Source organism: Amia ocellicauda, chromosome 9 (assembly GCF_036373705.1).
Source record: "Amia ocellicauda isolate fAmiCal2 chromosome 9, fAmiCal2.hap1, whole genome shotgun sequence".
Classification (NCBI taxonomy): Eukaryota; Metazoa; Chordata; class Actinopteri; order Amiiformes; family Amiidae; genus Amia; species Amia ocellicauda.
The window spans coordinates 15,005,746-15,016,708 of NC_089858.1; the positions used below are offsets into that span (position 1 = coordinate 15,005,746).

A 10,963-nucleotide genomic window follows, 5' to 3' on the forward strand; every position below is an offset into this window, starting at 1 on the left:
AAAACCTAACAGGATGCATAGGTCACATCATGCATTTCTCATATAATATATTGACTGCTTCACTTGAATGGTGTCTGGTGTGCTCCCATATTATAACACTGCAGGGTACTTACTGACTGCTCTCAGGGCTGCTGCCTGTGCAAGGTAGCCGTGTCAGGAGGTGGGTCCCCACACAGCGCCTCGGTGTTCTTGGCTGAATCCTGCAGGGCAATCCCATAGAAAGAGGTCTGAAGTGGAGCTTTGGCCCTGGTAACTCTGTGCCATTGAAACTAATTCAAGATGTGGAAGTGTGAAGGGAAAAACAGCTTCCTCATATGATACAGGCAGGCTGTTACTGCTGTGAATGTACACTGCCCTCTGGCGTTCCTGCAGGGAATGTCACAGAGACGTGATCGATGCTCTGGCTCCCCCCGGTGGACAGAGTTCTCAATACCAGCCAACACCACCATTTCAAGCTAGGCCCATATAAATCTAGTCAATTTAGTTTCTACACAAAACCAACCCCAACCTTAAGGAAAGGCTAAGTTTACTGGGGACTCTAACCCTAACAAAAATGTCACCTCAACTTTAGGTAAATTAAAATACTGCTATCTAAACAACCTAAAGGTAATGAAGACATCTACTACCTTCATCTGTATCAAATTCGCTTTTCTTTCTTTATTGTACAAATTCTCTTAAACACGTGAATCTCCAGTTAATACAAATATAGAAAATTGTGAACTTAAATTGTATTTCTTTACTAGGTTACCTGCCCCATTTTAAAGACAAAGGGCAAGACAATAGTCTGAACTCAAACACATGTCAACACCAAAATTGCAACCTAGGCTTATAAAATCTAAACCCAATTCAGTGAACTGCAATCCTGTAACAAAAGCCTAACTTTACTGGGGACTCGAATACTCACCTTAGTCCAGATCAAATGTAACCTGAATTACAACACTTTACTTTATTTAAATGTACATTTTACATTTAAACAACTTAATTTCATCTGTTAGACCATTGCTTCATCAAATTTCCTGATTGTGTATTTCCCATTGTCTAAGATACCCCTCCCCCCACCCCCTCCCCTTTTCCCTTGAACACAAAAGCACATACTCAAAAACATATATTTCAATAAGATTTATTTAATCACTGAATACAAATGCGGAAACCATTTTAAGAAAAACAAATAAAATAATTTTAAAAAACACACACAGCCCTCTATCCTTAATTGCATGATACATTTTTTATCACAGCTCAGGCTTAAATTCATTTTTTGCGCTTAGATATAAAGACACAAATAGATAATGTCAGCGGCTTCTCTCTCTGGTCAGTCGTCTTTCTTGTCCGACGCGCTGTCGTCCTGTCCGCTCTCAGGGCTCACTCTATTGGTGGGCGGCTCAGGCCCTGGCCCCCCACCCTGCAGGGCCTGGTAGCGCTGCATGTCCAGGTAGGTGGTGAAGAGCTTGGCGTACTCGGGGTGGGTCAGCGCGAACGAGCGGAACTCGGCTGGGGGGGGAATAACATGAATGAAAGAATGTACTACCATGACAATGTTTCTATATGTTACCATATTACCATGCAATGAATAGTTTGTGCTTAGAGTAACATGCTTGAACTTGTTACTATTACAACTACTACTACTGCTGCTTCTGCTGTTATTACTAAATACTTAAATGTACAATAAACTAACTGACTATTCACAGTATAGTGTGCAGGCATGTAGCATTGCTCTGCATAATCTGTATTCAGACTCACGGTAGGTGATGTGTCCTGAGCCGTCAGAGTCGATCTCCTGGAAGAGTCGCGAGACATCGAGGTCGGGGACGCCCAGCGAGGACCGCAGCAGAGAGGAGAATTCCTCCTGCGTGATGCTGTCGTCATCGTCCACATCGAACAGCTGCAGAGACACACACGTCAAACACACATTAAACATGCACACGCACCTCAAATACAGCTGCAAACACACACACACACACTTATCCAGCAGGTGCAGACAAGAACACACACCATGGGTCCAGGTGTGCACACTGCAGCGCATAATTAGATATCACAAATAATAATGGCGTTATCAGCCTAATTTAGCTGCTTCGGTGACTATTTTGTTGTACCTTGAAGGCCATCTGAATAGTTTCCTCTGTGTTGGCAGGCTGGCAGAGGACAGTGAGACCGATGACGTACTCCCTGAAGTCGATCGTACCGTCTCCATTCTGCACAGAGATCAGACTGGAGTTACAGACAGGTCGTGATTTCTCTTTTCCAGGTTATTGAATCCACTGTGTTATACTATTGTCATAACAATTACACATACTGAACTTGGTTAAATATTGCAGGTGCACATTCATAAACTGGTTAGAATTGAGAAGGGCTCTCCTCCCTGGGGGGCAGAAGTTTGGTTGGTGGTGAAAATGCACCGAGAGTGGGACTCACTGCCCTGACACCTCACCCACCCTGTCGAACAGCGCGAAGAGCTCCTGCAGGACAGGGCTGACGGGCAGCTTCAGGAACCTGGCAAACTCCTCCATCCCAATCCGGCCACCTTTGCAGGAGATCGCAATCGTTGCAAAGCCGTCCAGCTCCTTCCTGACACTTTCCCATTTTAGGCTTAAAGAATAAAATATATATACACATGTCAAGGAACCAAATTATTGAAAGCATCATAATAATGCGATGTGCTACAGGAAACAAGCAAAAGAAGTTCTGTTGAGCTCCTGATTGTCTCATAATATCAACGTCTTATCATCAACCGGCTGCAGGAGTAATAGAAGACATATTAGCATTCTGCCTGTACAGCTAGGGTTAGAGAAACGCTATTCTGCCCCATTATCTGTGTTTCCTGATTATACCATACAATAGAAATGTCTACATTGCCTTTAGTGAGGATGGAAGAATAAGACATTCAACACGAAGCTCAAACCAGTGGGGTTAAACAGGAAGTTGAATCCAGAAATGGTACAGTCAGCTATAAAAAGGCATGTGTTATGCAGTGTGTGGTGTGAGGTGTGAAAGGGTCCCAGCAGCCTCTCTCACTTGAGCTTCCTGCTGATCTTGGTGAATTCCACTAGCCCAGCCTCCATGGGCAGCGTCAGCTCCCCCGCTGACATCATCAGCCTGCAGTCCTCATAGGTGTGGTCCGTCACCGGCAGACCCAGGGCTCTGCAACAACACACACACACACATGCCCACAAGCACCCACAGACAGACACACACCCACATACACACCCAGACGCATGGACATATATGGACATACAGACACACAAATGTATACATGCGCAAATATGCAGACCCCCATACAGAGTGACACACACATACACACACACAGCGCATGCAGAGGGGCCGACAGAAAGACACACACACGCATGCATACACACACACAGTGGCACAGACAGACATTGGTGTCATGTGAAACAGTGCTCAGCCATGTCCAGGTGTCAGTGTGGTCAGTAAGGCAATGTGTGTGTGAGGCAGCCCAGTTTAAAAAGTATTAAAACGTTCTCAATTTCACAATCTAGAAAAGACAAGTGTGTGTTAGGGGTCCCTGACCAGGGGGATACAGTGTGTGGCTCTCTTACGTGGCCATGGTACTCCTGACTCTGCTGGCGAACAGCGCCGGTGCTTTCATCTCATCTTCACTCGGGATTTGTGGGGGAAGAAACTACACATGATTTTGTATTTTAGTTTTGCACTTACAAGCCCTAATCATTGCTTTAACAGACTAATGAAAAAACAACAGTGTTTAAAAGCAGAAAAACTGAACGCACAGCAGTATTGGGCAGGAAAGGAAAGCTAGGTTACAATTACATGTGGAATACAGGCAGATGTCCATTTTAATAACTGTGTAAAACAGAAGCCTAAGGTGCCAGTTAGGACAGCCCATGTATGGAAAGAATTAGGGATCCTCATCCAACTAACACCATATGACTAACCATATATTTTACTAGTGCCAAGAGGGAAACAAAGACATGCAAAAAATACCTAATGGAAACAAATATAGGAGAATATAGTATAAAAAAACAACAACAAAAAATGGCTGATTACAAAAAAGCAATACAATGAATAGGAAACAAATGGAATAGAAATTAAACAGATCACTGGAAAAAGTGACTCAGACCTGATTTGGAGCCTGCAAGTCAAGGCAGATAACATAATATATAAACAGTGCACAGTGTGCACATACTGCTCACACAGAGGGGCCTACAGAAAGAAAGCTATCATTCTCATCACATTACTAGAGGAAACACAAACAGATGAAAAAAAGATTGCTGAGCTTCTTGGGGCACAAACTGGAGTTACCTCTCATAGGTAAAAAACTAAAAGTGAAATCTCATGAACACATCCCTGGGTGGATGTAATCTGAGCCTCTGCCGCTTCTGAACAGATCAGGACAGGACAGGATGAGAGCAGACCAGTGCCAGATAATGGTTACCAGCACCTCGAGATACCGTGGCTTCTTACCTCAATCTCTATATTGGTATACAGCTGACACAGTGTCAGTAGCAGGATTGTCCTCCTGTGGAATAATTGAGAGAGAGAGACACAGTCATCACATAGAGAGCACACATTATTCGAGGCCATGCTAGCCCCCAGATTGAGTTTATCTTTTAAGGAAAACATTAAAAGGATCATCATTTAAATCTGTTAATGACAATGCGCAGATTTGTCTGGCCGTTACTGGAAATAACAGCGCAAAACAAAAGCAGCCATTAGTAATAATGTTGAAATGCAGCATTATGATGATTGTTATTGCAACAGCACCTGCAGATTAGAGATACAGTTGTACTGATGTGTATTGCTGATAAGATGCAAAGGAACATCTTTAGAGAACTTTTTAAGGGGGGTTTACAGAGAACTTCTGTGAGCTTCAACTATCCAGAATAGCTCTTGAGTATGTGTGTATGTCCGTGTGTGTCTCCGTATGTGTGCATGTCCATCTGTGTGTTTTGTTGTTTGTCCATCAGCGTGTGTGTTAGTGTGTGTCTCCGTGTTTGCCATGTGTGGTGGCCTACCTCAGTGCAGTGTAATAATACATCAGCTGACTTAACTGTCGGCTGGGAAGACAAGAACGGAGGGGACTCTCAACCCTGCTCATGTTGCATTTCACAATCCCCTGTGACACGGGTGACATATTTAACTTCATAGAGTCCCCTCTCTTGGGGCAGGAAGCCACCCCACCACACTCTCTGCTGAATCAGCTTTAGTTTTTGTTCTTAGGTCACCGCATTATCCACATTTAAGCAAACATGCATGTCTCAGCGACAGCAAGGGAAGTGCAGAGGTTTTAGAGCAAAACACAAACTGACTTCCCTTTGCCAGTGAAAGAATGAATGAAGATGTAAATAAACAGAACTCGTAGGATGACTAGGCACACCTGCACCTGAATGAGCCCGAGTGGAGAGCCGTGGGCACTGTAAGGAAGCATTATCAGTTCTTGATTGTTATACTATACTTAGTACTATGATTAAAACCACCTCTTCCTCTCCAGTATACAGGCATCCTGGCTTCACAACAGCAGCCAACATTTCGATTGTGTTGAAAACATTCATTCTCACACATACATTCACGCAGACAAACACATGCACAGAGCCATGGGCAATAAAGTTACATCTAAATATTTATGTTTGTAGAAATACAACCCTTCAGCAGCCCCCATTTTCACTTACAAAACTAGATTAATTTCAAAAACCTGCAGTAATCTTCGTTGTTTTTGATTTCGAATACTTTAATGACAGCGGTATTTCATACAGGAAAGGAACCTGTATTCGCAACACTCCCGGTCCTCAATCTTGCATTCCTTTACCAATCATCATATTCCACATGTTCTAATGAGGCTCTAATGTAGTGATAAGGGACTGCCTCCTGCTGGGAGTGCAAATCCCAAAGCAGAAGCTGCACAGATCGGACTGTTCTCCTGTGAGGTATAACTGAATGCACTCACGCTTTGCGGCCCTGCCAGGTCCAAGTCACCGTGTCCTTAAAAAACAAAAACAAAAAAACTCACATTAGGTCCACGTGCAAAAGATACCGTCCTCAAAGGCTCTGCGTCCCAGCAAACTGTCGCTGCACTGTTTTTCCTGACTGACTGAATGGCAATTGAAAAAATAAAAATAAAAATAATGTCTCTGGCCACTACATTTTTATTGGTGTGATTTTTTACACACCAATTTAATTTCCTTTCAGAAAATATTATTAAGATTAATCCAACTTTATCCTGTATAACATAATCAGTGCTCTTTCAGAATAAAACTAATAAAACACCAGTTGGTATTTTTAAACCAACTTAAGTCAGAGATCAAGTCAAAGTTCAGCTGAAAAAAAGACACATAATCAAGAACAGTAAGCAAACCCTTTTTGTTCCTTCAGACAATTAAGTGTCAATTAATTTACAGATGTTTAAAAAAAGGACCACAAAGTATGAAAGTATTCAAACAACATCTACAGTTCCAGAACTGAAAGCAATTAAAAAGCTCTAATTGGGAAACGACCCTTTGAGGTAAGGGCTCAGCTGGGTGTCAGAGAGCTCAGAGAGCAGCATTGTGATGAGAACCACAGCCTGGCAGGGCCTCAATCGCAGTGCAAAGTGCCTCCTGAAAGGTGCAAGCAGCACCTGGAGAGGTAGGGGACACACACAGCTGCACCCAACATGGCAGCCACAGGCCTGGGAAGGCATGGGTTAAACAGGTAGTGAGCCTCCTGGTGCCCTGCACCTCCTTTCCTGTCTCTCTCTGCCATGTCCCAGCACAGAAGCCTCATGTTAGCACCATGTTTACAAGAGCAAAACTGCAGCTCAATGCTGTGGCCGCCTCCCTGCTAAAGAGAGCAATTTCACACATTGCCACTGACCAGCTGGTTGGGGTATCTGAGGAGCACTGGCTGCACTGGCACTCCGGGGATGAAGGCACCTGGGGAGACAGGAAGCAAACTGCTGTTTACAAAGACAGCTCCTCACGCTGCACATGGCAGTCAGTGGTGTGCACACTCGGCTTGTATCAGACAGACATTTCACTTAGTATATAAGATCACTTTTGTTTCCTTTTTATCAGCGGGGCTCATATGCATCACAATTCTGTAAGAGTTGTTCACTGTTCCAGTAATATTGCAACATACAAGGAACACAATGTGTTCACTCTCACAGCACTCTAAACAACTGCAGCCTAGCTACTCAGAAGTGAAGGAAAAGGGAAGCTGATTACAAACAGCAGCAGACACTATGTAACTGCATGTGGTATTTTTTCATGATTTTACTTATTGTAAATCGGGATTGTAATCTGTATTAAAATCTAAGGGCCCCTGTTTCAAAACACAGCGTATTTCCACTCTCAGGTTCATAATACCGTGTAGAAACAAACATCCTGCTCCACTTCATTCACATTCAGCAACCTACCTAGTGTAAGAAAATATCATACAGATACGGTGCTTTTACAACAAAACTGTTATAGATTCCTCTTTTCCCATCGTCATTTGTATAGAAAAAAAAATGGAAATCAATAGCCGGATGGTATGATTTTCCTGTGTTTTCAACGAAAACACAAAGACCCCCCACCTTGCTTGAATGTGATTAGACAGGAGCGGTTGGTGCAGGTCCCTTCAGGAAAAATTAATACCTTCAGAAAATAAAATGAAAGAAAAAATGTGGCTCAGCTACAAAATCATGACCAGGACACGCACACAAAATATATATATAGCCCCAGGATCCTTGGGCAATTCGCCCTCAGTTGTTGATGTAATTTGGTTATATTGGGGTTTTCCTACATTGTAATAAGTCAGAGACGAGGCCCTCACCTGTGGCCACTTCCCCCCCGAGGTGGCCCTCCTCTCAATCTCCAGGATGGTGTTTTTCCGGGAATTAGGGTCCAGCCGTGACACGAGGACAGGCTGCAGGCAGCGCAGGAACCCTGGGCCACAGAGACACAGCGCTTATTTCTCCTCCCTTCTCAGTACTGTCGATCAGGCAAAAGGTGGCGGTGGAAGATAGTTTAAAAAGACTCACTGCCGAACACGGGTGTGGCCAGGTTCTCAGAGCGTGACACAGTGGAGGGCAGGCCGGCCACGATGGTCACGATGCCATCGAAGAAGCTGGAGTGCGGCGCCACAGCCAGGATGGGGGCCTCGTCACTGTGTGACCTCCGACCCTTGACCCGCACCCTGAACCCCAGGAAGAAGAAGAACGCGCGCCCCACGCAGCTCATTACCACCTGGCTCAGGAACCTGTGATAACATAAAATGACGCTCTTGTAGGCTGCCTCTCTAAGCAACAGATAAAATCAGCCCCTACCCTGCCCTATCTCTCTCCATCTCTCTCTCCGTGTGAGGGGACAGGAGGACTGCAGCTCAGTGCAGTGTAGAGCTGCTCAGAGCTGCATTGCACAGCACAGTAATATCTAAGTGGCACTGCCTGTGTGTGCCCATCACTTCCCTTAGTGGTTACAATTTTTTTTAACACACATGATGGAAGTTTTAGTACTAAGCAATCTTAGCACTGGCTACCAACTGGCTGTCTTTTTTTCCCCAGTGAGGTCTGTTGCTCATAAAACCATAAAAAGCAGAAGCAGTCATTATTAGAGCATCAAACTTTCTTGCAGGTCTTGTCACTCACAATGTTTTACTTGCTATCAGTTATCAATTAAAAATTCTATTCTGAGCTACGAGTGTGGCTGAGCTGTGCCTTATCACCTTGTGAATCGTGCATGAGATGTGAGACCCTTATCTCTATTTCTCTCGCACTTTTAGCTGTAAACAGGACTTCCAGATTAAGGCTGTGAAAAAGAGTGTAAGTGATGAGATTATTAATGTATTTTATTTTTCTTTGATTGTAATCTTGGGTTACATATTTAACTGAGTAGCCATTGCAATGTCACCTTCTGACAATTAGAAGTATACAAACACAAAGGAAAACATCTGTACAGTACTGTGCGAAAGTTTTAGGCAGGTGTAAAAAATGCTGTAAAGTAAGAATGCTTTCAAAAATAGACATGTTAATAGATTATATTTATCAATTAACTAAATGCAAAGTGAGTGAACCTGACCTGATTGTGCAAGTGTACCTAGATGAATTGATGCTGTTTTGAAGGTGAAGGGTGGTCACAACAAATATTGATTTGATTTAGATTTCTCTTGTTCACTCACCTTGCATTTTGTTAATTGATAAATATAATCTATTAACATGTCTATTTTTGAAAGCATTCTTACTTTACAGCATTTTTTCACACCTGTCTAAAACATTTGCACAGTACTGTATGTGTGTATGTATATGTACAGTATATACATCCTAGCATGATACTGTACTTTGCACAACCTGTGAAGACAGCCAGACAGTGCTTTTAATTGAATTAAATGCAGCATCTTTAGACCTTTCATTAACAAGAGTAAAGAGAGACGTGTGCAGGTTACAGTTCTTTTTAATGTATCCTAATCTGATAATCTTGTTCACCCTGAAGGAATCACCAGCTGGACTGATTATTGCATAGTATATTCCTGCAGGAGATTAACAAACACATCAGCCTTTGAGAACACCTCCAATTTCATCGATAAGAAAAAATATATATCCAGATGTTTGACCAAAGTAAAATACAACTTTTGTGGGGATATGAAGTAAATAATTCCACAGCTTCATTAAAAAGTGATATGTGAAAATGATGAGTTCAACTGCACAACAGAAACATTGCAATGGAGAGTAATGAGTACAAGAGGAAGCAGAGGTGCACCTTCTCCAGCCCGCCATGGGCTCGATGGCTCCTTTGATGGGATGCAGGAACGTGGCGATGGCAGCGACTGGCCATGACACCAGGAGCAGGACTGCCAAGCACAGCACCCGCAGAGGAAGGAGCACCACTCCCAGCAGCACACACTGTGAGGAGAACACAATGTCACACTGACACACACTGCAGGGAGATCATACTGATGCTCGGAACTCTTTGCACTATATTGCGTATATTAACCACATTTTTATGATGGGATGTTTTCCTCCCCCACACCTCTTTGATGCCTCCTTCAAGATTTCCACACCATCTTCCCCTTTTTCATAAAAAGGACATACTGAATAGATACACTACAGTGACCACATCACACAGTTGTAGTCAAAAATACCAACTGGCGACTGGTTTAGTTTATTAAAGAAACGTTGACACTTCCACTGAACCTTACTCAGTGCAATCAAGCAATCTTCACATTTTCCTCTACATCTGATACAGTGTCCAGCAAACCTGGCTGGACTGATACCCTTTAGATACAGGTAGTATAATTACATTGTTTCCACTGAAGGGGGTGAATAATCTACAGGTATCCCTGCACTGTATGTGCTCAGACAGACACCGTGGGCACGCAAACAGCAAACACGCTGCCCCACACAGGACTGGCGTCTCGCTTGTGTACCCCCACTGGACCAACCAGCAGACAATTCAGTTGTGCATCTGGACTGGCCCAGATCTGCCCAGATTTACATTACATAATAAAATCATATGACATGCTACGCTAATAGTAAACGATGGCTTTTCCCAAGCAGTGGCTGGATAAGAAATCATGAACCTGCAAAAAACTAGGTTAGTGGACGCGACCTGTATCAATAATGATGAGGACGACTACACAGCGATAATTAAAAAAAACCCTTACTTTGATTTTGTCCGTCGTTGTCAATACAGTTTCTTGCACGAAGGGATTAAGCACAGTCGGGAGGACCAGAGACCGCTGCCTGGGCAGAGCGAACACCCTGTGCTGCATGATATCTGTCGGCTCAGCACCCTCACTTCCTAGACGCGCACTGTGCTCCACAGCCGGCGCAAGCCACTGCAGGCCACATATTCAGTGAGAGACAGAGAGGAAGAGTGCAATAAGATAGAGAGACACCCAGAGAAAGTGCAATACCGCCTCCGACAGCCAGCTCAGCCCAGCCCAGCCCGGCCCAGGACCCTGAATAAAAGCACAGCTCATCCGCCGTGCAATCGCATAGATGGACAGCAGGTGTCAGCTTGGAATAAATTGTGCAATTGTG

The 10,963-nt window shown here is 43.8% G+C and overlaps 2 protein-coding genes across 3 annotated transcripts in view; both read right to left on the bottom strand.

Moving 5' to 3' along the window:
* Window positions 1–263, bottom strand: part of slc6a2 (solute carrier family 6 member 2) — a 32,653-nt gene extending 32,390 nt beyond the window's left edge. The window contains exon 1 of the mRNA XM_066713402.1: window positions 114–263. The gene's annotated coding sequence lies outside the window, so the exon portion shown is untranslated. The remainder of the gene's footprint in view (window positions 1–113) is intronic.
* Window positions 264–1,104: 841 nt separating this feature from the next.
* On the bottom strand, window positions 1,105–10,833 carry lpcat2 (lysophosphatidylcholine acyltransferase 2). 2 transcript variants are annotated; one of them, XM_066713405.1, is made up of 14 exons: window positions 10,585–10,833; window positions 9,681–9,823; window positions 7,967–8,121; window positions 7,759–7,871; window positions 7,520–7,580; window positions 6,820–6,878; window positions 5,915–5,949; window positions 4,435–4,489; window positions 3,552–3,634; window positions 3,010–3,135; window positions 2,430–2,583; window positions 2,091–2,189; window positions 1,738–1,879; window positions 1,105–1,488 (listed from the first exon to the last, which is right to left on the bottom strand). In XM_066713405.1, the coding sequence occupies exons 1-14, from the start codon at window positions 10,690–10,692 to the stop codon at window positions 1,310–1,312; spliced, it is 1,512 nt and encodes a 503-aa protein (XP_066569502.1). In that variant the 5' UTR covers window positions 10,693–10,833; the 3' UTR covers window positions 1,105–1,309. The 2 variants fall into 2 exon arrangements, with proteins under 2 accessions (XP_066569502.1, XP_066569500.1); XM_066713403.1 differs by having other exon boundaries at window positions 7,967–8,184; window positions 10,585–10,832.
* Window positions 10,834–10,963: the final 130 nt, after the last annotated feature.

Coding starts and splice junctions, on each gene's coding strand:
- lpcat2 (XM_066713403.1), bottom strand. CDS start 10,692: ATGCAGCACAGGGTGTTCGCTCTGCCCAGGCAGCGGTCTCTGGTCCTC. Junction 8,185..9,680: donor CCCATGGCGGGCTGGAGAAG/GTGCACCTCTGC, acceptor ATGTTATCACAG/GTTCCTGAGCCAGGTGGTAA. Junction 5,950..6,819: donor TCAGATACCCCAACCAGCTG/GTCAGTGGCAAT, acceptor TTGTTTTTTAAG/GACACGGTGACTTGGACCTG.